Source organism: Capra hircus, chromosome 12 (assembly GCF_001704415.2).
Source record: "Capra hircus breed San Clemente chromosome 12, ASM170441v1, whole genome shotgun sequence".
Lineage (NCBI taxonomy): Eukaryota > Metazoa > Chordata > Mammalia > Artiodactyla > Bovidae > Capra > Capra hircus.
The window spans coordinates 74,915,282-74,943,197 of record NC_030819.1 but is presented as its reverse complement, the minus strand read 5'-3'; the positions used below and the strand labels follow the sequence as shown (position 1 = coordinate 74,943,197).

Here is a 27,916-nt window from a genome sequence, read left to right as displayed (position 1 = left end):
TTTCTCCACATGTACAATGCTGGTGGTGTGTCTGCTAAACTTGTGTTTCGTTATTTATTCATGTCTTTCTTTCATAAAAATTTACCATCTTAACCATTTAAATGTATTCATTTCTTTATTTCGCTGCTTTGCGTCTCAGTTGCCGCAAGACTGATCTTCGTTACCGCATGCAGAGTGTTTCACTGTGGCCTGGAGGCTCTCTAGCTGTGGTGCGTGGGTTCAGTAGCTACGCGGCAAATGGGATCTTAGTTCCCACAGCTTCTGCATTGCAACTGCTAAGTCGCTTTAGTCATGTCCGACTCCTTGCGACTCTATGGACCGTAGCCTGCCAAGCTCCTCTGTCCATGGGACTATCCATGCAAGAATAATGCAGTGGGTTGCCGTGGCCTCCTCCAGGGGATCTTCCTGACCCAGGGATTGAACCCATGTCTCTTACATCTCCTGTATTAATAGGCAGGTTCTTTACTATTAGTGCCACCTGGGAAGTCCCCAGGGATTCCCTGGTAGCTCAGTTGGTTAAAAATCTGCCTACCAATGGGGAAGTCCCCGTTTATTCATTTCTACCCATGTGAGATTTTGTGTTAAAACGCAGGAAAGAGTCTACTGACCCCGTTGGAATGTACAAAACAGTGTGATGGAATGTAGAAGATGGAAAATCCACTGTCCAGACCTCAGAGGGCCATAATTTGTCACTTCCCATGTACAGTCATGTCCCCTAACCCCAACCCAGATCAAATGTTCATTTAAAATAAACCCTGGGTATTGGGGATGGCCTAGTCACTCAGTCATGTCCGACTGTTTGCGACCCCGTGGACTGTAGCCCGCCAGGCTCCTCTGTCCATGGAATTCTCCAGGCAAGAAAACTGGAGTGGGTTGCCATTCCCTTCTTTAGGGGATCTTCCTGACCCAGGGATACAATGTAAAAAAAGCCACGCTGTATGACTGTTTTTATTTGCTAACACATTCGTATTACAAAGTAAATTTTGTAAATGCAGACATTTTTAAAAGGGGTTTTGTATGTGTCATCTTGTTTAAATGCCCCCAAAGCTAAAGACATCATGTTATTTTCTTATCTTATATTTAAGGAAATTGAAGCTCAGAAAAGCTCCATGTCCTTATCACAGTACACAGGCAGCTTAACAGCAAGACAAGCACTGGGGTCCAGGTCTTCTGAATCCCTGGTTCATTACTTGCTCCTGCCCTGAACCAACTGCATCTCTGTGTGACTGTGTGGTAGTCATTTGCTTATTCAAATGCAAATTGAGTACTTACCAGGTGCCTGATGCTGGAATTAAAAAACTCCTCTACAACTTGCCAAGCTGGTTTGGGTTTAAAAAAGAGTGCTAGCTCAATTCCAGCATTCGAAGTTCTTTTTTCCTCTGTGACTTTAAGATGCTACAAAGCGCTGGAGAGTAGGTTTATGCCCATGTTCTTGCTCCTTCCCATAGAGTTATGTTTGTGGCTTTAACCACTCAAATCCGCCTCTATAATCAAGTTAGGGGCTTCGCAGGTGGCACAGTGGTAAAGAATCCACCTGCCAATGCAGGAGATGCAGGACACGTGGGTTCAACTCCTGGGTTGGGAAGATCCCCCTGGAAGAGGAAATGGCAACCCATTTCAGTATTCTTGCCTCGGATATCCCATAGACAGACTCTTTGCAACCCCATGGCTATAGTCCACGCGGTCGCAGAGTTGGACAGGACTTAGCACAACTAAGCATGCGTGAGCGTAATCAAGTTAGGCAAATGGCTTATGAATGGGCAGTGGGCTGTGGGTGTGTGGATAGGGGCAACATAGCTAGAGAGATCAGAGAAAGCAGGACAGATCTTGGTCCCGGGAGTGAACTTCTGAGGACAGCTGTCTCCTCTTTTTGCTCCCCAGTTGGTGGCAGCGGAAAATCACAGAATCTGGCAGTAGGGAAAGTCCTGTCTTGAGACTGCCCGAGACTTGCTGTGTGTTGTCTTGGTTTAAAATCATATTAAAGTGCTTTTCTTTCTTTAGCAGTTAAAAGTTCAATGCATACCTACCTTATGACCCAGTCTTTTTACTCTGAGGTATTTCTAAGAGAAACAAAACCATCTGCCCATACTTGTGTACCAGATTTGTTTATAATACTCAAAACTAGAAACAACCAAAATCTCCATCAACTGGTGAAGAGATGAACTGTGGTATATCCATACAGTGGAATATTATTTAGCAATAAAAAATGAGTGAGTGATTGATACACACTGCAACATGGAAAAGGCTCAAAATAATTACAGAAGGAGGGTACACACTGTATGATTCCATTTATTTAAAATCCTAGAAAATGGGAACTAATCTAGAGTGCCAGAAAGCAGATCAGTTGCCTGGGAATGGGGCTGGAGGGGATGACAACGGGGCAGGAGAAAACTCCAGGGGTGGTGGCTACATTCCCTACCTTGTGAACAAAAGCCCAGATTTATCAGATTGTTCACTCAAAGCTTGTGTAGTTTATTGCATGTTGATTATCCTGAGATAATTGAAAAAAATCACATGGAGGTAGGTAGTCTTCTTCCTTTGAAAGATCCCTTATTTCTATGCCATGACTTCATTTACTGTTTTGTTTTTTTAAATAGACTTTGTTATGAAGAGTGATTTAGGTTCACAACAAAATGTGTGGAAGTACAGAAATTTTTCGTTACCTCCTGCGCCCACATAAGCACAGCCTCCCCCCATTACCAACCTTCCCTTCTGCCATGTGGTCGCGGGGCTTAGAGCTGGATGTCTTTGAGGGGCTGTTATTCCACCCGCTGTAGCATCCTTTGGTGAGCACCATATCTCTAAGCTTTGTCCACGTTGTTGAGTGCCTCAGTAGTTTGTTTCTCCTTTGCTGAGCTGTATTCTGGTAGACATGCACAGTTGTGTGTCTATTCTGTTGACGGACATTTGGGTTGTCACCAGTGCTTGGTTCTTATGAATAAAAATTCATTCCTACATATATTTTTTCCTTGGACAAAAATGTGTGAGAATTGCTAGATCACAGGGTAATTCCATGTTTGACTTTTCATGTGTTTATTGGTCATTCCTATGTCTTTTTTTGTGAGATGTGTGTTCAAAAGTTTTGTTCATGTTTTTTTCCCCAAGGTTGCTTATCTTCTTCTTAGTTTGTATTAATAGATGATCTTCCTATGTTCTAAAAGCAAATCTGTGAGATGTAGAAATTTCAATATTTTCTTTCAGTCTGTGGCTTGCCTTTTTCTTTTTGTAATGGTATCTAATGAACAAAATTTTGAAATTCTGATGGTCTGATTTCTCAATTAAAAAATGATTAGTGCCTTTTATATACCATTTAAAAATCTTTCCCTATATCCAAGCCTTGAGTGTACATGCTTATGTTTTCTTCTAGAAGCTCTGTAGATGTAGCTTTTATGTTTAGGTCTATGATCTATCTCAAGTTAATTTTTATATAGAGTATACAGTAAGTTTTATTGTTCATTTTTCTTCTGTACAGATATCTAGTTATTCCAGCACCACTTGTTGAAAAGATTTTTATTTCCTTGTTGAATTGCATTGACACCTTTCTCATAAATCAATTAACCAAATATGTGTGCATTTATTTCTGAACTTTTTTCTGGTATTGGCAATCCTTGGCCAATAATACAATTTTAATAACTTAACTTTAAAGGAAGTCTTAAAATCAGATAGCGTAACTTTAATTTCTTCTTTAAGATGATTTTCACTACTATAGGCCAATTTTTTACTTATATTACTGTTGTGAGTTGAATTTAATCCCCTGCTAGCCCCCAGCGATATGTTGAAGTCCTCACCCCTCATACCTGTGAAAGGGACTTGTTTGGAAATAGGCTTTTTATAGATGTAATCAAGGTAATACGGAGCTTCCCAGGTAGCACAAATGTTAAAGAATCTTCCTGCCAATGCAGGAGACACAAGAGATGTGGGTTGGATCCCTGGGTTGGGAAGATTCCCTGGAGTAGGAAATGGCACCCGGCTCCAGTATTCTTGCCTGGAAAATCCCATGGATGGAGGAACCAGGTGGGCTACAGTTCATGGGGGACTGCAGTTGCTACAAGACTGAGCACACACACACACATACTGAACTAGGGTGAACCCTAATCTAATATGACTGTGTCCTTAAGAAGATGAGAAGAGACACAAAGACACACAGGGGAAAGGCCATGTGAAGATGGAGTCAGAGATCAGAGCGATGGATCTACAGACCAGGAAACCCCCGGAAGCTCACGAGAGGCGTGGGACTGAGTCTCCCTCACAGCCTTCAGAAGGGGCCAACCCTGCTGACCCCTTGGTTTTGCACTTCTGGCCTCCAGAACTGTGAGATAATATAATTCTTTTGTTGTAACCACCCAGTCTGTGGTATTTTGTTATGGCAGCCCTAGAAAACTAATATAGTCAATGAAACACAATCCAAACCTGCTTAAGCAATAAGGAAATGCCTGTCTCTTACTCTCCCAAAGATGAGGGAGGGGCTCCTGGTGAGATTTGTGTGAAGTATTAGGTGTTAGGATGAAGTTCAGCTATAAGGGTCAGAAATCCCCACAGTAGTGGCTTACACGGATGGACGCTGTATTCTGTTTTCCTCTCATGTAGGTGTTGGTATTCCTGGATTCGGTTGGTACGGGGGCGGCAGGAAATAAGACTCTGGAATTCTTCTGTCCTTTCACCACCATCCTCAATATAGGGCTTCCACCTCCTCATGGTGTGAAATCCAGCCTCAAGTCTGTCTTGCATCCATCGGGGAGCAGGAAGGACAAGGGTGCCTGTCCCCTTCCCTTGAGGCTACATCTCAAAGATTTGCATAGAATATCTGCTCAGAACCTGTGGTGCAGAATTAAGTCACATGTCCACTCACAACTGCAAGGGCGGTTGAGAAATGCAGTCTTTATTTCAGGAATCCACAGGTCTGAAGGGGAGAACCAACATTAGGAAACGAAAGTTTCTTCCATATAACATCTGTAAAGGAATGCTAGGAGTCTTTTGGTGACTGGATGTAAGAGACTTAAGGAGGAAAAAATCTTGTCTGGAGATAAAAATTTGAAAACTTATAAACGTTAGTTACAATCTTGATAGGGGATGAGATGGCCTAGCCAGAGTATAGGTGAGAAGAAAGAGTTGTAGGGGATTCAGCCTTTAATTATACAGTAGAGACAAAACGGTTCTGAGAAGAAATGGAGAGATGGTCAGACAGATATGCAGAAAAACTTTCAGAAGAGAGTGGTTACCAGTCTGCAAGGGGAAGAGATGCCAATTAAGATAGAGAACTGGTCTTTAAAAATGTAAGAAGTTGTGATTTCCTGTTTCAGAATTATAAGCTACCTCAAATCTTTCTCAAAGCAGACGTGTGTGACCGAATGACCTCTGGAACTTGACATATATGTAAACTATAGTGTAAAGTGAGTGTGTTGCCATGCTTAGTTGCTCAGTCGTGTCCAACTCTTTGCAACCCCGTGGACTGTAGCCCACCAGGCTTCTCTGTACATGGAGATTCTCCAGGCAAGAATACTGGAGTGAGTTGCCATGGCCTCCTCCAGGGGATCTTCCCAACCCAGGGACTGAACCCAGGTCTCCTGCACTGCAGGAGGATTCTTTACCATCTGAGCCACCAGGGAAGCCCTCAGAGTGTAAAGACTTCATAGCTAATTTAGGTTCAGGGCTCATGAAAGACAAGGCTCCCCAGCCCTCCTCGGTGAGAGACAAGGTCACACCTGAACAATGTGGTCACTTACCATCTTCATCACTAAGGTCAGGTGACTGAGGACCACAGGGCCCTGGAATAGAAAACGAAACCTGGCCAGAAGGCTCGAGGGAGATAGGGTTTAACTTCTGCCTTCTGTATGGTTCTAGGAAAGGATTCACAGTGAACGCAGAAGGGGATTCGCATGCTTACACTAACAGGCAGGTAAGGGCAGCTTAGCTAAGTACTGTGAGTGACAGAGAAAGACTGGAAACAACCCTAAGTGTCTATCAGCTTGAGAGTGGATAAACATACTGCTCTGTAGCCATACAACAGAATTCTATTTGGCAGACTTAATGCATAAACTAGATCTGTGTGTATCAACTTATATAAAAGCTGCTGAATGAAAACGAAGCATGTTCAGCATTAGTTATGTAAATTTTAAAACCACACAAAGCAATACTATTTTTTTTTTTTTAGTGTAAATATGATTTAGTTGCACAAATATGGACTGAGAGGGTGCTTCCCAAATTCATGGTAATGTTGATGTCTGGGAGGGAGAGGATGGGACTTGGAAGGATGGAAAAGGAGTTTTCAACTGTATCTGTATTGTTCTACTTCTCTTGCCAAGAAATGTTTGAAGCATATGAAAAGGTGGTTAATTTACTTACTTACTAGGGAAATATGAATTAAAGTCACAGGAAGAAGAAAAAAGAACCCACAGTAAGATATTAGTACACAGTTACTGCTACGGCTAAAAAGAACAAGTATCAGGTATTGACCCAAATATGGAACAACTGGAATTCTTCTACATTGCTGATAGTTCATTCAACTACTTCAGAAAACTCTCTGGCAGTATCTTCAAAAGCAAAACATACACCTATCATGTGATTCTGAAATTCCCTCCTAGGTATCAACCCAAGAGAACTGAGTGTTTATGGGCAGCAAAAGAAATGTACAAGCTGTACATGGCCGCTTATTTATACTAGCCAGTGGCTAGAGATCCTCAAGCCATTTTGGTTATTCCATTTCCAGATATATATCTATAGACAATGGTTTTGTATACCAGTAGACAGGTGCAAGAATACTTGTTGTTTCATACATTACAGTAGCAATAACATAACAACTCACATCTCCACCAACAGGAGGGTGGGTTCATACTGCAACAACATGGATGCATCTCATGGTCATAATGTTACACAAAAGAAGTCAGATATAAAATAATACATACGGTTTGATTTTAGTTGGCAAAAGTCATTCCTGCTGGCAGAATTCAGAAGAGGAGTTACTGTTCTGAATAGGAGTTACTTTTGAAGTGCTATTGACTGGAAAATGGCATAGAGACCCTTCTGGGATGATGACAAACTACTGTCTCTTGATCCGTTTAGGAATTACACAGGTGTATGCATAGGTTCCCTGGAGGCTCAGATGGTGAAGACTGTGCCTGCCATGCAGGAGACCTAGGTTCGACCCCTGAGGTGGGAAGATCCCCTGGAGAAGGGAAAGGCTACCCACTCCAGCATTCTTGGGCTTGCCAGGTGGCGCTAGTGGGAAAGAACCCACCTGCCAACGCAGGAGATGCAGGAGACACAGGTTTGATCCCTGGATCGGGAAGGTCCCCTGGAGCAGGAAACGGCAACCCATTCCAGCATTCATGCCTGGAAAACCCCGTGGACAGAGGAGCCTGGTGGGGTCCATGGGGTCGCAAAGAGTCAGACACGACTGAGGGACCGAGCACGGACTGAGCATGCGTACAGGCAGGAATTTACCAAACTGTGCACTCAAGATTTGCGTACTTCACTGTATACAAGTTACACCTCAAAAAATCTGAAGCAAGAATGACAGAACGTTAACATGTGTTCGTTTTCAGTGGTGGGTACACAGTGCGACTATATTTATAATTAGGAGAGAGAGGGAGCAGTAGTTGTCCAGAATGGAAGTGACCCCATCCTAGAGGAGGTGACACTTTGCGTTGAGACCCCTGCCCGTCCATCTCCCCAGAGCTTGGGCAAGGGAGTTCCCTTACAGTAGGGTGCAGAAGATACCAACCAACCAACCAACTTCTCCTGGTAGAGGTAAGGTGATCCTCATTGTCACTGTCTTAGTAAACTGGCATAGTCACTAAAAAGTGTTCTGTAGGCTCTTGGACTGCAAGGAAATCAAACCAGGCAATCCTAAAGGAAATCAACCCTGAATATTGATCGGAAGGACTGATGCTGAAGCTCCAGTACTTTGGTCACCTGATGTGAAGAGCCAACTCATTGGAAAAGACCCTGATGCTGGGAAAGATTGATGGCAGGAGGAGAAGGGGACGACAGAGGATGAGATGGTTGGATGGCATCACCGACTCAAGGGACATGAGTTTGAGCAAGCTCCGGGAGATAGCGAAGGACAGGGAAGCCTGGTGTGCTGCAGTCCGTGGGGTCACAAAGAGTGGACATGACTGAGCGACTGAATAACAACAAGGTTCTTTGAAGATTGGCTTAACTGTTTCTTCAGCTGAGAGGACCTGACCTCCGAGCTGTCGTGCAAGAGCTGGGCTGGGATGTCCACTGCCCTGCTTCCCAGGCAGGCCAAAGAAAGAGCGGGCTGCTGCATTTGTAAAGCAGCCCTCTTTGCCTCAGCTCCCGGGTGGGTGACTGCTCCTTTATCCCAGAGCATCCCCCGTGGGTACCACAGCAAGTCAAAGAGTATGAGAGAGGGAAAGAGATTTTTGAAAAGTAATGAAACTGGCAAAAGGAAGAAAAAAGATGTGTACGCTTTGCCTTGTTGCCTCAAGAACCTGGGTTAACTGCACCCTTAACTGGAGCCTCTTCCTCCTGTTTGCTCCATTCTCTACTTTGCTAGAAGCCCTGAGCAGCTCTGAAACCAGACAGACCTGCCTTTCCATCACTAGGTGACTAGCATGCTACTTAAGCTCTCTGTGCCTCAGTTTCCTCACGTGTAAACAGAAGCAGTAATTCTACCTCTCAGGGCTGCTGCGGGCCTGAAAATGGTGCATGCCAAGACCTGCCCAAGGAGGCCTTTGACAACTGGAGTAAGACACCTCCCTTCCCTCTGAGGCTGGTTTGCCGGCAGACATCCTGGCAGCACCGTCCAGTAGGACTTTGAGTGAGGATGGCTCTTAAGCACCTGATAGGTGTCCCGAGCAACTGGGGTACTGAATTGTTCATCTTATTCTACTCTATTTTAGTTACCTATGGGCTTTCCTGGTTGGCTCAGCGATAAACAATCTGCCTGCAATGCAGAAGACACGGCAGGAGCCCTGGGTTTGATCCCTGGAAGCCAAAGATCCCCTGGAAGAGGGCATAGCCACCCACCCCAGTATTCTTGCCTGGAGAATGCCATGGACAAAGGCACCTGGCAGGCTACTGTCCATGGGGGTCTCAAAGAGTCAGACACAACTGAGCAACTAACACACTCAGTTGCTTTACATTTAAGAAGCCACCTGTGCCAAGTGGCTACCGCCTTGGGGCAGCGCACCACGTAGGTCATTTAGGGTCAGGACTGGTCCCCTGCCAGGCCGCTGGGCAGGGTGGCTCAGTGTGGACCCTGAGAGGCGCCGGCTTACCGCTGCATCCACGTAGTAATTTCTTCCCTGAACAAAGTCCTACCACGAAGACCCAGGACTGTAGTCAGGCCCCGGGCGCCGGGATGGGAACAACTGTAAAACCGCGGGCTCTACCGACCGGCTTCTGTCCCCCTTGCCCTCAGCACTCCGTGCACCCGAAGTCCTCACCGGCCTTGGGAGCAATGGCGAGGGAACGCGCGGGAGGGACCCCTGCGGCTCCCACGAGGGTCAGGGTCTCCCATGGCTCCTGGCTGCTTTATTCTTCCATCAAAGCCGGAGGGCTAGGCACTTCCCTTTCACAGATGAGGAAACGGAGGCTGGAGGAGCTTCAGGGCACCGGCAGGGAGGCGCAGCCGCAAATCTCGGGGATTCTGGTGGTGTCGCCAGAGCCACGTCCGCGGGGGCCCGTCGTCAGGGCGCGCGGGGGAAGTGGCGCGTAAATATTTGGGGCTGTAACCCGGGCTCGGGCGACCGGGCGTCACCGCGGTTCCCCGGCGCGCGCGTGGCGAGGGCGGTGCCCGCTGCCCGGGGTGGGGACGGAGGCGTCCGAGGCGCGGCGGCGGGGACAGACCCGGCGGCCCGGCTCCCGCGGCCCCGCCCCGGCCCGCCCCCGCCCGCGGCTATAAGACCTCGGGGCGCTCGGGCGGAGGCGACCCGGGGAAGGGCGGGCGGGCGCGCGGTGCCGGCAGCGGCGCGGCTGGAGCACTGCCGGGCGAGGCGCCGGACTGAGCGGGACGCTGCCCGCGGAGCGGACGGCGCGAGCAGCACGCCCGTCTGCGCGACCCCGCGCCCAGACCTCGCAGGATCCCGGCCCCCCAGCGACGCGCCGGCGGAGCCCCCCATGAAGCCGCCCGCCGCGCAGGGCAGCCCCGCGGCCGCCGCGGCCGCAGGTGAGTGCCGAGGGCCGGGTGGGTCTCCTTGAACCCGGGCCTTGCAGGGGGCTGGGGGCGAAGGAAGCAGGGTCCCGCGTAGTCTCTCTCCATCCCTCCCCCTGCCTCCCCTCTGCCCCCGCCGGGCTGGGGGACACGTCACGGGCGCCTCCTGACTCAGTCCTCCCGCCGCCCCCGGGGCCGCGAGCGCGGGGACCCGTCCACCACCCGCAAGAGCTCGGCCTTGGGCTTAGCGGCGTGACCTTTGACTTGCAACTCCCCCGGCTGGAGGCTCAGTTTCTTTATCTCTAAAATGGGCGCGATGCTAGCGCGCACTTCAGGGGGCGGTGGAGAGTCTTGAACGGTAACAGCCAGCGGCCGGCGGCGATCGCGGGCTGCCCGCCACCCCCCGACCCCGGCCGGAGCGCAGTCCCCGTGGGCTGGCGACCCTGGGGTACCCCGCGGGCGCGGCGGGCCCGGGACGGGGCCGTGGCCCGGCCGCCGCCCTCACCCGCGCCCTCCGCCCCTGCGCAGCCCCGGCCCTGGACTCTGCGGACGCGGGGGACCTGACGGACGCGCTGTGCGAGTTCGATGCGGTGCTGGCCGACTTCGCGTCGCCCTTCCACGAGCGCCACTTCCGCTACGAGGAGCACCTGGAGCGCATGAAGCGGCGCAGCAGCGCCAGCGTCAGCGACAGCAGCGGCTTCAGCGACTCCGAGAGTGAGTGTGGCGCCGCCTCGGGAGCTGTCGCGCCCCTGGCGCTGCGGGCGCCCGGCCCGCGGGGGAGCGCCCGGGGCCCGGGGTTCCGCGTGCTCATCGGGAAAACCGATGCCGAGCGAGCCCCGAAGCCCAGCGCCGTCTCTAGGGCTCTGGGAGTCTCCGGGGCCGCAGGGCCGGCAGGGCCCAGACCCCGGAGGGCGGTCCCCGGAAGGCAGGCTGGGCTCCACGCCGCCCGCCGGCAGGTGTCAGGACCCAGGAGGGCCTCCCCAGGGCGCCCTCTCCCCGCTCCTTGCCGCTCTCAGCGGCATCTTCAGAGGGTGTGGAGACAGCGCCACAGGCGTGGGGTCCAGGGTCCCCGGGAGGGCGCAGGATGGATGTATTGGTGAAACCAGGAAAGGTTTCTTAAGCTCCCGTTCTTGGGGTGTTTGAAACGCTTCTTGCACTTTCTCCTGGTCCTGACCCCCCCGGACTTGCTGTTACACTGTCCGCAGTTTTGAAAGAATCCTAGCACTGCTAAGCCCAAGTATTTAGAGAGTGTCCCTCATCCTTCAGGCAGGTCCATGACGTGAACTGCTGGCTCAGACTCCCCACCCAGTCTGGGGCTGGGGGTGGGGAGGAAGAGGGCGGGAGGGTGGGAGAGGGCCGGGGCGGGGGCGGGGGCGTGCCGGTAGGGAGCAGATGGACCCAGAGCTGCTTCCTGCTTACTTTCTCATGGTGGAGACCACCCCCAGGGTCTGGCTGCCCTAAATCACCTTGTTAAAAAGAGCGGCCACTTTTTCCAGGACCTCAAATGTCCTCTAAGGATTATGGGTGCTTGTTCAGGTGTCAAACAGCAAATTGGGTGCCTTGTCAATCATCTGTGACTGTCGTTTTTCCCAACCCGGATGACTTACTATTTTTCGGAGTGAATTTTGAACACTTCTGGATAATTCTTGAGGCTTCATTCCCTAAATGAGTTACCTGCCTAAATGTCACTCCCTTTGCTGCCCTTGACTCTGGAAGTAAAAACAATAAGCTTTCCTTGTGATTCCCTTCTTTTGCGACCTGAAGCTCCTCCTTGTTACAGGGCAAAGATACAGTCTTGGACTTACACATAAGCTGTCCTCCTGAGAAGGAATAAAGAGCACTGGCCATCCAGTTCAGGCTTGGAGTCAGAAACTTAAGAATTCCAGCTTGACTTGCCTTGGCAGCCCTGCCCAAGGGTTAGATCTAATTGCAGCTTTTGAGGTGAATGGGAATGGAATCATCTGCTGTTAATTTTCCATTCTGTATGTTTGGACTTTGTTGCTAATGACCAGACCGCTTATTTTCAATTTCAAAGGGAAGTCGAACAAATTTTGAAATTTGTCTCAATGTACGCAGCCAAACTTAAATGTGTCTCCTTCTACTGGGGCACATTCATCAAGTACAAATTCTCTCCCCCGTGGGAAAGAAAGCTGGCACAGTGTGTTCAGGGCTGCTCTCTTGCAAAGAACAGCTCCATTCTAAACCACAGCTGCACTTGGCTAGAATAGGGCCTGAGCTCACTCATTCATGGGTGATTGCAACTCCCTCTGGGTAGGATTTCAGATCTGGGATCTGTTTTCGGGGGGCCTCAAAGAAAAGGCACTTGAAACACATTCTTAACAGCTTCTGGGGAGATTGTTTGGAATGGTCTGTAGTTTTTCTTAGGGTGTGTGGACTTTGTTTTTTGCCTTTATTGTTAACTGTTAAACTAACCCTTGGTTTGGTGGTTAGAGAAGTAAACGGGAGGTTATGAAGAAGGCTTGGATGACATTAGTCTTTCCTATAAATGTGTAGTTTGGCCCTCATGAGGCTGGTTAGAAATAGTCTTGGCAGAAGCGGTGTGTATCTAAATAGTCATTTCTTAAGGATGTGTAATACATGTCTTAATTGCCGCCAAGAGTGGATCACAGACATTTGCTATACTCATTTATCTGTTCAGTGCTTTTCTGTGGAAGAGTATTTGAGAGAGGTGGATCCTACTGAAATGGAGGGTCTCCCCAGCAAAAAGGAGACACCCTAGGATGATGAAAATAAGAACAGCTCTCTCTTGCCAAGCCTTTCCTGTTATCTCTTAGTCCACCATTAGCAAGCTCTTTGCTTTGCCTTAAATGTGCTATCGCCTACGTTCCCTATCGCAGTCCAACAATGCAGGCCCTGTTGTCTCCTTTTTTCCTGATTAAATAGTGGAACCACTTGGACTGTCTCTAAGGTTTTGCTCTGTCACCATGGCTGGTTGGCTGGTATGGAAACCAGGTCCTCCTGGATAGACTTGGAGAAGGATCACGCACCTGTGTGTCAATCATGGTCATGTTTGAAGGTGTCTCTTCAAGGCCGTGGCCCCCTCGCCGGGTCCGTGGAGCCCAGGCTGAGCTCTGTTGGGGCCCTGCATGAGGAGTGGGCCTCAGTTTCTCTAGCTGTGAAATGGAAAGGATTCTATTTAATGATGCTGTTAGCCACCCGCTGCAGTATTCTTGGGCTTCCCTTGTGCCTCAGCTGGTAAAGAATCTGCCTGCATTGTGGGATGCCTGGGTTTGATCCCTGGGTTGGGAAGATCCCCTGGAGAAGGGAGAGGCTTACCCATTCCAGAATTCTGGCCTGGAGAGTTCCATGGACTGTATAGTCCATGGAGTCGCGAAGAGTCGACATGACTGTGCGACTTTCACTCACTAGAAACATCCATAAGCTCAGGATTAGAAAGAAAATATTTGCCCTGTTTGATATTTAAGAGAACACTAAAATGCACATGCCATGGTGTGTCCCATAGGCCAGATACATTTGGGCCAGTGTCTTGCATGAACATGTTACGTATGAAGCTCCCACAAAGCTCTGAACCTTTGGGACTTTGGTTTCTCACTCTGTGTTTTACGACTCCATCACTCTGAAGACGTACCCACTGCACTCCTGCTCTTTTGAAGAACCTTTCTTTTTCTCTTAAAAAAATTTAGAGGGAAAGACAAATGTTATATGATATTACTTATATGCGAGATCTAAAACTATAGTACCAATGAACTTATTTGCAAAACAGAAACAGACTTATGGACATGGGAAACAAACTTATGGTTACTGAGGGCGGGGGAAGCCAGGAGAAGGATAAATTAGGAGTATGCAATTAACAGATACATACTACCGTATATGAAACGGAGAAAGAGTAGGATTTATTGTGTAGCGCAGGGAACTATATTCCATATCTTGTAATAACCTATAATGGAAAAGAATAAAAGAATATATATGTGTATCTGAATCATTTTGCTGTACACTTGAAACTAATACAATATTGTAAATCAGCTACACTTCAATTTAAAAAAAAAATTGGTTGCTAGCATCCAAAGGAGAAAAACTAGACATTCTTTCTTTTAACCAGAGAAGCAAGTTACTTCCACTGAAAAGAATAGCGGATGTTTAATAAGGAAATATGTCTTCCTGTTTCTACTTACAGGGAATCCTCCTAAGACTTGAAGAGGACCAACATAACAGTGGCAAGACAACTTCACGTTAGGGGTGATTCAAATCGAGGTTGATGAGAATTGTTCTTTTCTTCTAGATTTTGGTTCCAACAGATAATACCAGGCTCTTTCGTGAGAGCAGTTTCAGCTTTAGCAGTGGAAGGCATCTTGGTTAGAAGCCAGGGAGGTGAGGTTCAAGCCTGAACTTCAGACATGCTGCAGGCATGGTGAACATCTTTGGTTTGAACTTAGCTTGAAAACCCTGTGGTTCTTTCCGGATTTTCAGCACTGTATGTGTACATCATGACTTCTCAAACGTGTTCAATAACATTTTAACTCATCATATACTAAATTTTAACCAAGGTGTTAATTTATGATTCCACGGATTGATTTTACAGGAAGTTTCTAATATTAACTGGCACTTTAAAAGGTGATGTGAACTCACATCTTTGATGGCTTGGAGGTTCCTTTTTCCTTTGAGGGGGAAGTTTTTTGCTTCTTAACAGAAAAGGTCCAAGGTCTACTCTGCATGCTGGGGCTTTTATGATTTTGTTGGGCCATTGGAGGGAATGAGAAATTGGCTTCTCTAGCTTGTGCAACGGAGAAGGCAATGGCACCCCACTCCAGTACTCTTGCCGGGAAAATCCCATGGGGAGAGGAGCTTGGTAGGCTGCAGTCCGTGGGGTCGCTAAGAGTGGGACATGACTGAGCAACTTCCCTTTCACTTTTCACTTTCATGCATTGGAGAAGGAAATGGCAACCCACTCCAATGTTCTTGCCTGGAGAATCCCAGGGGCGGGGGAGCCTGGTGGGCTGCCGTCTGTGGGGTCGCACAGAGTCAGACACGACTGAAGCGACTTAGCAGCAGCAGCAGCAGAAGCAGCAGCTTGTGCAAGACCTAGGTTGTCTGTATTCTTTGCCTCGACTGTTCCAGCTTGGCCCTGGGAGAGAGGACCTGGGGGGCACATGTGCCAGGTAGGCTACTAGCTGATCTGACCTAACAGCCACTGAGGCCAGAACTTGAGCTTGTTCAAGCCGGGTTCGGAGCCCTCAGGGTGTCCTGGTGTGAACAAGTGTCACTGGTGGACATGTATGCATGTATGTGCTGAGTCGCTTCAATCGTGTCTGACTCTTTGTGACCTTAGGGACTGTGGCTCTCCAGGCTCCTTTGTCTGTAGGATTCTCCAGGCAAGAATACTGGAGTGAGTTGCCGTGCCCTCCTCCAGGGGATCTTCCCGACCTAGGGATTGAACCTGGGTCTCCAGTGGCTCCTGCACTGCAAGCACAATCTTTACTGCTGAGCCACCAGGGAAGCTCCGTCACTGGTGGACACCTGGAGGCATATAGAGGGACCGAGGGGCCCCAGAAGAAAAGCTGGAACAATAGTGGTGAGACTGAGAAACGGTTTCTTATTCTATCAGTGTAGCTGTTGGAATTTAGATGTTGAGTGGGAGAGCTGACCCCCTCCCCCACCCCGCACAAACCATTCCCTGTGGCGAAAGGGAAACAGGTCCAAGGCTTTCTTTTTCTCAGTTAATTACTATGGTTTGCTTGCCTGAAACATGTGGGATTGTTCTATATTTACAGGAGCTTGGGGCCACGGTTACTGTCTGTGGTTTCCTTCCCTCTGGAGTAACACACGCTGGTGCCAACCCCCAAATTACCTTTCTCCCCACCCCCAAACGAAAACAAGAAGTCTACCTTTTAAACAAGTCTTTGTTTTTGTAGCCAAGTTTTCCAAGCTTTGTGGGTGCGCCTATGGTTAAGATGTTCAAATATTTAATATGCTCACATTTCTTTTGATGATGTCTTAGCAAACTTGCTCCCTGAATTTGAGGTTCCTGGCTTCAGCATGCCAGGTTGGCTTGCCAAGGACATTTCTGATGGGACTGCAGAGCTGATGGCGCTAGATATTGCCCTTGCCACCTGCCAGGGGTCCCCAGATCATCACTGCTATATGTCCCTTTAGCCCTTATTAATGGCAGTGACTGATGCTGGGCGGCAATAATACATTACTATGCTATCAGCCAGCAACACATTGCTGTCACTTGTCAGACTAACTGGCTGTTATTTTGCCAGAAATCGAGTTCTAGGGGAGTGAAAAGAACAGGAAGGCAAGCTTTGCTTCCCTTTTAATTTACACCTAGCGTGCAGTCTTATTCACTGTGGAATAAAACTTTATTGGATAAAGGGTTGAGAGAGGTTGGATTACTTCTGTGTTGGTGGGATTGTTCTTGGGAGGTTTGTTCTAGGGAGCCTCTGAAGATAAATTTTTTTCTTAAGAATTTTGCTACTCTCTAAAGAAGAGGAAGAAGCTTGGCCCCAGAATCTGGAGTCTTATTATTCCCTGTGGTGACCTTTCTTCTGAGCATGCCTTCCTCCAGTTTGTTGAAAAAATAAAGCCTGAAAACCATAGGCAGCCCATGGAGCGCCTGGGTTTCTTAAGAAAAGAAACTGAAGCTCCGAAGCGAAGTGACTTGCACAGGGTCACATGGCCTCAGTGCCACACAGCTCTAGGGGGACAGCAACTAGGATTTTTTTCCCCCCTCCGTCTCATTGTGAGAGTAGCCTGACCTCATTATCAGTGAGAGGCAACTCCTGATTATTTGAAAGGTTGGCTCAGTAGTTTGGAGCTGAATCTGCCAGTCAAGGAATAGTCAGCTTGTCTATATATTTCCTGAGGTTGAGGAAAATACTTAGATCAAAAAGGAATTTAAGCCCCAGGCTCTAAAGGGTGAGTGGTGAGCCGTGGTGATGCCCTGGTACAATGCGACTCTGCAGGTCCCCTAAAGCAGCCGAGTTACCCGAGTAACCCGAGTTATGAATCCTCACCGGATTCCTGTTCCCTACCATTTTGCAGGGACCATCTCCATGTCTAGTTCATTACTTTCTCCCAAACTCAACAGCATTTGGTCTACTTGGTGTGTGAAGCAAACAAATTGTGTGTGTGTGTGTGTTTCCCCACCCCCAAGGGGTAAGTATACGTCGATGTAAAGTTTCTGGGGAGTGGGGGCAGGACAGAAGTGAGGCCCAGGGCCAGGGCCCGGGCGCAGGACGGGGTGCAGGAGGGGGCAGGGAGGCAGGGTAGTGATGGTGGGTGGAGGCCGGGGTGCCGCCCGTGGCCTCGGGAATGGGGTGATGCTCGTGGGGCCCTTGGAGCTGAAGGTACTGTCGCAAAGGCCTGCGTGCCTTCCTCCTGGCTCCTGGGTCCGGGCTCAAGGCCTGCCTCCCCTGGGCTCTCTGTGGTTTTCCTGCCCCTCGGGCTCGCTTCGTCTTTGCCCCACAAGTCTCTCAGGTTCTATTTATGGCGATTCCCCTGCCTATTAACGAGGTGACAGGCGGTGACATGACGTGGTGGGTCTGCAGGGAGCACGACCGCTCTCCCATGTGTAGGGGAAAAAGGCCTTCCCTTGAGAAAACCCGCATCGCTCCAGAGTGGGCTCAGCTGACAAGCCAGCACGAGGGCTTCCCACTTTGAGTTCAGCAAGTGCAAGTGTCCCGGGAGATAATAACAGAGGTGCCACCAAAACAGTGTCCCGGGGGCAAGTGAAGCCGCCAAATAGGGCTAGGCCGGCTTGTTTATCACAAGACGTTTCAGGCACGTCGGAGTTTCGTCAGAGGACCCTCCAAGGGGCTCGGTGTGCCTCAGGGCCCAGGGACCATGCAGTTCTCAAAGGACCACTATTCTGGGCAATGCATTTCTGGGGAAATGTAAGCCTAACATTCAGAGTTTCAGATCTCAGTAGGTGTTCATCATCAAAGCCGCGAGAAAGGACTGTGGTCCTTTTAGGTGGCCCGGACTGGACCTAAGAAGGAAGAATCAACAGTGAGGGTTGTATGTGTTTGGAAAACTGAATGCGATTGGTGTGTCGGCCAGGAAGACAAAACAGCCTGGGACCACCTCCTCGGCCATGGGGGACCTGTGAGGTGTGGTCTTTAGGGATGAAGAGGAATTCTCTTGGGGCCAGAACCCCCTGTTTCTGAAAGCCCTCTTTTATTCTGGCTGTCTCTTTTGTCACTGAGTCCTCTTCCTTTGAGTTAAGAGGAGCAAAGAAAGATGGTTTTGCCTCCTCCTGAGCTGGAGGCGATTGGATGAAACCGGGTGCATCCCGAGAAGGACAGGGAGCCTGGCCGACCATTGTAGCTCAGCTGCCCTCTTGCACCTGAGCAGCCTTCCCAGAGCGCATCTGTGCTACCCCCGTGCCAGGCTTTGTGTTTGGTTTTAACCAGGAAGGCTGTTCCTCTGTGACCTCAGAGGCCACATCCTGCTTCCACCGCCGGCTCTGCCTCTGAGTCTTTGGGTTGGTACAGCTCAGCCAGCAGCACCCTTTCTGTGTCACCACCAAAGGACTGGGCTGGTTGGGGTTGGTTTCCTCTCCCTTGGCAGGACTCAGAAGTAGGATCTCAGAACTTCAGAGCTGGATGGGACTTGAAGGATCATTCAGTCCCCCTCCCCATTTTACAGATGGGTAAGCAAAGGCCCGTCTGTATAATGGCAAGGTGGACTGAGTCATCCTTCATGTCCATTCTGTAAGCAAACCCACCCCCACCCCACCCCTCCACCGCCAAAAGGAAATGGCACCCCACTCCAGTATTCTTGCCTAAAGAATCCTGTGAACAGAGGAGCCTGGCAGGCTACAGCCCACGAGGTGGCAAAGAGTTGGACTCGACTGAGTGATCAAGCACACACATACAAGCAAGGGCCCAGAGACATTGTCTTGTTCCAGGGTTCCCAAATGCTTGGTAGCTGAGATGATTTCCTAGATGCTCAGCTCAGCCTTGCTTCTGGGACTTTGCCTCACTCTTGTTTTCAGGAGCAGGACAATGGAGCCACCCAGTCACCCAACGTGTCTGTAGTCCACAACCTCCAGGAGAAGAAATCTTTGTCTTTGACCCTCTAGCTTATCCCCAGAATACAGGAGCTCAGGAAAGACCATGACAAAGACTCTCTCTTGAGCAGTCAGGGAGGACTATTAAGTAGTGGGATCCAACCTTAACTTTGTATTTTAGGGGGTTCAAAGGGCGGAAGGGGCATTTTTCAGGAAAGATGGTTCCTATGTCTCACATCCCAAGCCACCCCCCTGGCCTCCATCGGCCAAGCACTGGCTCAGCTGTCAGACACCTGGGCAGTGGGCACCTGTGTGTTGCGAAGGAGGCTGGTCTGGTCATGATGGTCCTGTTGACCCTTCTTTTTTTAGGGAAGCAAAGGCCTTTGGTGTGCCTGATTGGAGACACATACTCACACATACACAGGCATACTCTCCTGTCTCAAATTTGGGAGCATAAATATAAAATGGGCATGAACTTGGGCAAACTTCAGGAGACAGTGAGGGACAGGAAAGCCTGGCGTGCTGCAGTCCATGGGATCACAAAGAGCCGGACATGACTTAGCAGCTAAACAACAAATAGAAAAGCTGGAAATCAAAGTGTTTTTTTTTATATATAACTTTGCTCCCTTTAGAGATAAACTGGTGGGAGACTGATAAACCGTTTCTAATGAGTTATGTTTCCTTTCCTGAAAGGTGCTGAATCGCTTTATAGGAACAGCTTCAGCTTCAGTGATGAAAAACTGAATTCTCCAACAGACAGCACTCCAGCTCTGCTCTGTCCTTCTGCTCCTGCGCGGAAAGGTAAGTCTACTAACTGGAATGTGAGTTTTTTGGCTTCCTTATTCCCTCTTCTCCTCAGCCTCTTCTCTCTTCTGTCTTACCCCTAACCAATCTTTCCCAGATGTGCAAAACAAATAGAGAAGACTAGTATCTTCATACCTGGGGTCGCACAGAGTCGGACACGACTGAAGTGACTTAGCAGCAGCAGCAGTATCTTCGTACAGTACAGGGTGGAGTAGATTTTGTTATTTCTCAGAATTTTGATCAGCATGAAAGTGAAATCGGGTAACTGGTGGGTGGCAGGGGATGGGTAGCTCAGATGGTGCAGAATCCACCCGAAATGCGGGAAGATCCCGTTTCAGGCCCCGGGTCAGGAAGATCCCCTAGAGAAGGGAATGGCTCCCCACTCCAGAATTCTGGCCTGGAGAATCCCATGGACAGGGGAGCCTGGCGGGCTGCAGCCCATGGGGTCGCAAGGAGTCGGACACGACTGAGCGGCTAACGCTTGCACTTTTTTATTTCAGGAAGCCATGTAGAGAAACCATGGGAGGAAGGAAACGTATAGACTGTAGATGTTGTTTTCTCTTGTGTGTTGTTATCAACTCGGTGCTAAATGATAGTGCTCTCCTAGACTGGCTGGTTCTAGAATGTAAAACTCAGCAGTTAGGATTTGCAGAAAGTTGGGTTCTTTTTTTTTTTAATTGCACTAACTCTTATAAGAATGCTCTCACATGACCAATTTAGCAATTAAATGGGGTCATCCTTATGAAATAAGTGATGATCTAACGTAATTCAAAATAGCAGCTTCAGCCTGCCTCTACTGTGATATTAATAGACAAAAAAGGTTTTAAAGACGCATGAGCAGTTGCTTATATTTTGGAGCCAGTAAATAGTCTCCAGCCAGAGAGCTGAGTGTGCTATTGGGCAAGTGCCCTTTGAAAACAAAAAGAGTTTTTTTTCCCCTTAAGAAACGTTACACTCACTGAAAATAGTTGCAGAATGCAATAAAAATGGAACATAGTTAAAAAGAAATATGAAGGTTTCATCATTTTCTCACTCAGGCAGGAAGGCAGAATTTCTCCCTTTTTCAAAAGAGACCTTTTAAAGTTCTCCCCACATAGCGACGCTAGCAGCCCCTGGGAATTCCGCCCTTATCCAGCCCTCCGTCTTGTAATGTATCTGTTGAATTGAGAGAGACAGAAGAGTCTAGGAAAGTGGCTTAAAACAAGCCCATATTTGCTACCTGATCCTCTAGAGGTAGAAATTAAAGAGGGGGAAAAAAGCCCTAGTGGCCAATTGACTTTAAAAGCTAAAAACAGTGAGTTATTTGTAGCCAGCTTCCTAGGTGGTGCAGTGGTAAAGAATCCGCCTGCCAAGGCAGGAGACACAAGAGATGTGGGTTTGATCCCTGGGTCAGGAAAATTCCCTGGGTCAGGAAATGGCAACCCACCCCAGTATTCTTCCCTGGGAAGTCCTTTGGATGTTGGAGTCTGGTGGGCTCAGTCCGTGGGATCACAAAGAATCGGAGGCGACTGAGCTCGAGCATGTGCTACTTGAGGGGGCTGATTAATAAAGACACGCATCCAGAGAAGGCGTGAATGATGAGCTCTAGAGGAGAAAGCAAGACACGCAGAGAGAAGGACAAATCTCAGGATGCGGATGGAGCAGATGCACGGTGGGGCCTTGTTACCCTGTGTTGGCACCTGCTAGGCCGCCCAGACCCAGGAGCCTCCTGTCGCCTTCCCTGTACCCTTTTGACAAGGAACAGTAGCGCTTAGTTAATTCCATCCTGGGGGCACCACGTGGGCTGAAGTATTGCCCTGGAGTGATAGTGTGAACAAGGCTGCGTCAGAGAGGTTGAGCAGGAAGCAGGGACTCTGGGTGTGCATCCCACACACTGCCCTGCTTCCCGAATACTGCGGCTGCTAACTCAAATCCTACACAGTCAGAGATTTAGAACTTTTAATCTTCCTTCCCTGCCCCTGCCTCACTGTACCTTTCAACTTGTTTGTTTGCTTCTCGATTTTATTCAATTCTGGCTGTGCTGGGTCTTCGCTGCCGCGCACAGGCTTTCTCTGGGTGTGGTGAGCAGGGGCTCAGTCTCCAGTGGTGGTGCGGGGGCTTCTCGTTGCAGGGGCTTCTCCTGCCGTGGAGCAGGGGCTCTAGGGACGCGGGCTCAGTAGTTCTGGCTCGTGGGCTCCAGAGCCCAGGCTCAGTGGCTGCGGCACACAGGCTTCATTGCTCCGCGGCACATGAGATCTTTGTGGACCCGGGACCCACTCGTCCCCTGTAGTGGGAGGCGGATTCTTAACCACTGGACCGCAGGGAAGCCTCCACCTCCCAGCTTTTAAAGTAGTGAAGAGAGATACTTCTTCCAGGCTGCTGGGATATGGGTGGGGCATGAGGGGATGATGAACTACAAAACCCAGAAAGAAACGTGTAGGCTAATCTGCAGAAAAAGCTTCTGAGTTGCCTGTAAGCAAACATTGGAGCAACCACTTAGGGTCTGTACAGGACACTATTTAATAAAATCTTGGCAGACAGAGAGATGGGGGTCATATAATTCTGGAAAAGTCAGATTCATCAGCTGTCTTGAATATAGAAACTGAACCTGAACTCTTGTTTTTCAGCCAAACTTGGAGATACGAAAGAGCTAGAAGACTTTATTGCTGATCTCGACAGAACCTTAGCAAGTGAGTACATGCCTGGCAGTTTAAAAAACAAAACAAAACCAACCAGCACCTCTGATAAAGTGCAGTAATGTTTACCAGCTTGTCTGCGGCAGGAAGTTATATCATAAGATGTTTTTAGGTTCAGAAACAGGACCCTAGTGGCTCAGAAAGAAATCCTGAGGATAAGCTGGCATTGCAGTTGACTGCCTTTTCAACCAGTGAGAACTTGGCCCCCAGAAAACAATGGCATTTTGTTTGAGAAGTGGAGAGTAAAGTAGTAGTTAGAGTGAGATTGGAGCCTTCCCAGCATGGTGGCCTCCCAGGCTTTTCAGCTTATTGACCACCAAGTATTATACTGACTAATAGAGCTGACTCATTGGAAAAGCCCCTGATGCTGGGAAAGATCGAAGGCAAAAGGAGAAGGGAGTGAGGTAGTTAAATAGCATTACTGACTCGGTGGACATTAATTTGAGCAAACTAAGGGAGAGAGTGGAGGAAAAGGAGCCTGGTGGGCTATAATCCATGGGGTCGCAAAGAGTCAGACACAACCTAGCGACTGAACAACATTCTACTGACAAACCAGAGGGTTCAATCTCAGGGGCCAGAGAAAACGTCAGAAGTTAGATCCAGGGGTTTATCTGACTTCTAGAGGGTTGGGTTCCCAAAGAGAGAATTGACTTGGGGAGACCTTATAACCAAAGACCCACACCAGTTACTGAAAGACCTGGATTGGGTATGTGGTACCTAATCCGTTTCCCATTTGGCAATTACACTAATGGCACCCCATTCTCTGTGACCAAAATTTTTGAGAACCGAAGGTATCAGATCATAATTGCCATGGGGGTGCCTGGAAGAAAGGACCCTGAGAATCAATCCACACATTCTATTTCCAAAGAACAGGATCACAAGTGCCGGAAGGGTCAGCTGGAGTTTCCTGGATGACAGTTTCCACAACTTACCCTTGGGGGGCCTTGTTCAGTCACAGAGCAGCCCTGGAGAATTTCATCCTAGCCCCTTCCATTTTACAATGAAAGCGTCGGTTTTCCATATTTTATGCTGTGCTATGCTAAATAGCTGGATAGGATCTGAAAAAATAGACCCCAAACTGGTTACTTAAAAAGAATTCCGTTCTTAAACAAGGTTTCAGACAGACCTACTTAACATTAGGTGGAAAGTTCTTCTGCCGTTTCTGTTTACTAGAAGACTTTATCACCCCTACCATCCTCCAGAGAAGACCAAGGTCTGTTCTGACAGAGATGATTGTAATTGCAACAGAATTTGTGTTCGACCCGTGGAACGTGCTTGTTGGCGTCAGGAAAATTGCAGCAGGCTGCCCAGTCATACCAGTTCTTCAGACGTACGTTACGGGGGAAGCCTGCCATTAAGTTTGGTGCTTGGCAGTCTGTCTGAGAGGTGTGCTCTGGTTGAGCATGTGTGCTAAGTTGCTTCAGTGGTGTCTGACTCTTTTTGATCTTATGGACCATAGCCCGCCAGGCTCCTCTGTCCATGGGATTCTCCAGGCAACAGTACTGGCATGGGTTGCCATACCCTCCCCCAGGGTTCCTTCCCGACTCGGGAATCAAACCTGTATCTCTTAGTCTCCTGCACTGGCAGCCGGGTTCTTTCCCACTAATGCCGCCTGGGAAGCACATGGTTAAGCATAGGAATTGTCAACTCTCGCGAGTGAATCACCTTCTCTGTCTCCTATTGACAGGCATGTGAAACACGAAGTTCTGGGTCCTTCCATCCTAAGGGAGAAGTTTCAGAAAGCTCAGAAGACCTGATGAAATCAGCTACAGAATATGCTGCTGGAGGAGGCAGAGATGTCGCTCACCCACCACCAGGCTCGTCCTAAAGATACACTTTGGGCTCATCTCTGGGCAGGTTGGAGACTGACTTTGTTTACCTGCTTGCAGCGTATTAGAGCAGATGACTCATGCTCATGTTGTATTTCCCCTTAAAACATAGCTTCTCTGTAATTTAAAATGCTTTTATGAAAATATTTGTAATTAATTATATATAGTTGGAAACAGTAATATGCTTTCCCCATTATAATATATTTTTGTATGCAAATAAAGTTTGAACTGGAGTCTGTCTTTTGGAAGCCTTCCTTTTTTTCCCCCCTCTTGGTTTCTTTCACTATGTTTCCATCCAGGTAGTATTAAAGTGGAAATAACATACCTCTTGACTTCTAATGGGGACTCTGGGTGCTGCCACGTTGCACTAGTCAGTAGGATGATTAGTGAGAAAAAGTGTTACTTTGAAGCTCATTCTGCACTCTAAAGGGAAATTCTGGCATATGGTTGGTGGGAAATTTTAATTTGAGGGTTTTGGTTTTTTTTTTTTAAAGCTTTTTATTTTGTACTGGGGTATAGCCAATTAACAATGTTGTGAGAGTTTCAGGTGAGCAGCCAAGAGACTCAGCCATACATATACATGTATCCATTCTCCTCCAAACTCCCCTGCCATCCAAGCCGCCACATAACACTGAACAGAGCTCCCTGCGCTACACAGGAGGACCTTGGTGGTCTCTGTTTTAAATATAGCAGTGCGTGTATGTCCGGCCCAAACTCCCTGTCTCTGCCCTCCATCCTTTGAGGACTGTGGATTTGATGGAAGCTGGGTTTCTCTGCTCTGTTCTCCCCATTTCTTAGCACCTGTTTCGTCGCCATGGGCGCTTTCCTCCAATTAAAGGAGGCACCATGGGCGCTTTCCTTCCTAGGAGCACCAAGAATCCAGGGCAGGTTGGGGCAGCTGGAGGACTTATAAATGGTGGTGCTCTCACAAGACCTGTGTGCTGAGCACATTTGATGTGCTGGCCTGGGTGCTAAGGTCCAGGAGCCAGGAGCTGAAGGGGTCCCAGTGGAGCTGGGGGGTGCAGATGCAAGGTCTCCCATGCGGTAGGCTTGTTTGTAGAAGCCAATAGCCCCACCTCCCGCCCCCTCCCTGCCTTTTATGGAGGATGGGGTGAGCCATGAAAACAGGCAAATCCGTAGTTTTCTTGTCTATGCTTTTCTACCCTTAAAACATCTGAAATAACCAGGCATTGCTTTGACACACAGAATCAAGTTATGTAAAAACTCCAATCCTTATGTTCCTATAGAACACAAATCCAAAACATAAGTACTTCTAATTTTACAGAAATCCATAAGGCCTTATGACTTTATTGAAACTTTCCAAAGATAACTACTAATTTGATCTGTTTTTTAGGGCATTGGCAAACTAAATTGCCTTTTCTTTAAAACTTTTCTTTTCCCCAAATTTCTGGGAAACCTTTTGGGTTGAACCCAAATATTTTCTTTAATTCTTTTTTTTTTCTAACTTTTAATTTTTTAGAAAATTTTATTTTATACCAGTGTATAGCTGATTAACCAGTGTTGTGATAGTTTCAGGTGGACAGCAAAGGAACTCAGTCATACATATATACATGTATCCATTCTCCCCCAGACTCCCCTCCCATCCAGGTTCTTTATTTCCTTATTGAGATATAATTTACACACCTGAACATTCATCCTTTTAAAGTGTACAATTCAGTAGGTTTAAATTTTTTAGCCATGCTTTCTGGCTTGAAGGGTCTTAGTTTTCCAGACCAGGATTGAACCTATACCCTCTGAAGTGAAATTGCAGAGTCCTAACCACTGGAAGAGTTGACTCATTGGAAAAGACCCTGATGCTGGGAGGGATTGGGGGCAGGAGGAGAAGGGGGCGACAGAGGATGAGATGGCTGGATGGCATCACTGACTCGACAGACGTGAGTTTGAGTGAATTCTGGCAGTTGGTGATGGACAGGGAGGCCTGGCGTGCTGCCATTCATGGGGTCGCAAAGAGTCAGATACGACTGAGCAACTGAACTGAACTAAACTGAACCACTGGACCCCAGAGAAATCCCACTTCAGTGGTTTTTAGTACCTGTGTTCACAGAGTTGTGCAGCCATCGCTGTCTAACTCTGTCTCTGTGGATTTGTCTATTCTGGATATTTCATACAAATGGAATCAGACAACATACAGTGTTTCGTTTCTGGATTCTTTCCTTTGCAAACTGTTTTCAAGGTTCATCCATGTTGTATGCGAATCAGTACTTCATTCCTTTTTATGACTGACGAATAGTCCACTGTATGGACATACCATATTTGTTTATCCATTTATTAGTTGAGGGACATTTGGGTTATTTCTACTTTTTTGGCTAGTGACTATTGCTGTCATGAATATTCACGTATAAACTTTTGTGTGGATATATGTTTTAATTTATTTTGGGTATCCAACTAGGATCAGAATTGCTCGGCCGTAAGGCTTAACTTTTTGAGGCATTACGACCTTTGCACAGCTGCTGCACCGTTTTACATTGCCACCACCCACGTATGAGGACTGCAACTTCTCTGCACCCTTGGCAACCCTTGTTGTTGTTCATTTTTTTTGAATGTAGCCAGCCGAGTGGGTGTAAAGTGGTATCTTTTTGCGGTTTTCATTTGCATTTCCCTGATGACTAACGATCTTGAACATCTATTTATGTTTTTATTGGCCATTTGTATATCTTCTTTGGAGGAATGTCTGTTTACAGCCTTTGCCCATTTTTAAATGTTGTTGTTCAGTCACTCAGTCGTGTCTGACTCTTTGTGACCTCATGGATTGCAGCACGCCAGGCTTCCCTGTCAATCACCAACTCCCGAAGCTTGCTCAAATTCATGTCCACTGAGTCGGTGATGCCATCCAACCATCTCATCCTCTGTCGTCCCCTTCTCCTCCTGCCTTCAACCTTTCCCAGCATCAGGGTCTTTTCTAATGAGTCGGCTCTTCCCATCAGGTGACCAAAGCTTCAGCTTCAACATCAGTCCTTCCAATTAATATTCAGGACTGATTTCTATTAGGATTGACTGGTTTGATCTCCTTGAAATCCAAGGGACTCTCAACAGTATTCTTTATTATTGTTGAGCTGTAGGAGTTTTCCATGTATTCTGTATACAAGTTCTTTATCAGACATATGATTTGAAAATAACTTCTATTTTGCAGGTTGTCTTTTCACTTTTTTATTAGTGTCCTTTGAAGCACTAATTTTATTCCACTGCTTTGTTTATTTATTTTAATTTTTATTGGAGTACAGTTGCTTTACAATGTCATGTTAGTTTCTGCTGTACAGCAAAGTGAACCAGCCATTTGTATACATATATCTGTCCCCTCTTTTTTGGACTTCCTTCCCATTTAGGTCAGCACAGAGCATTGGGTAGAGTTTCCTGAAGCACTAAATTTTGATGAAGTCCATTTTATCTGTTTTTTCTTTCGTCACTTGTCAAAAGTCCACTGTTGGTGTCATATCTAACCATTGCCTAACTGAAGATGACAGAGTTATTCATGTATTTT

At 47.8% G+C, this 27,916-nt stretch overlaps 1 protein-coding gene across 1 annotated transcript; it reads left to right on the top strand.

Annotated features, from left to right (window-relative positions):
• On the top strand, positions 9,890-24,650 carry RGCC (regulator of cell cycle). The gene is made up of 5 exons (XM_018056796.1): positions 9,890-10,132; positions 10,646-10,831; positions 19,803-19,910; positions 22,520-22,582; positions 24,276-24,650. The coding sequence occupies exons 1-5, from the start codon at positions 10,084-10,086 to the stop codon at positions 24,281-24,283; spliced, it is 414 nt and encodes a 137-aa protein (XP_017912285.1). The 5' UTR covers positions 9,890-10,083; the 3' UTR covers positions 24,284-24,650.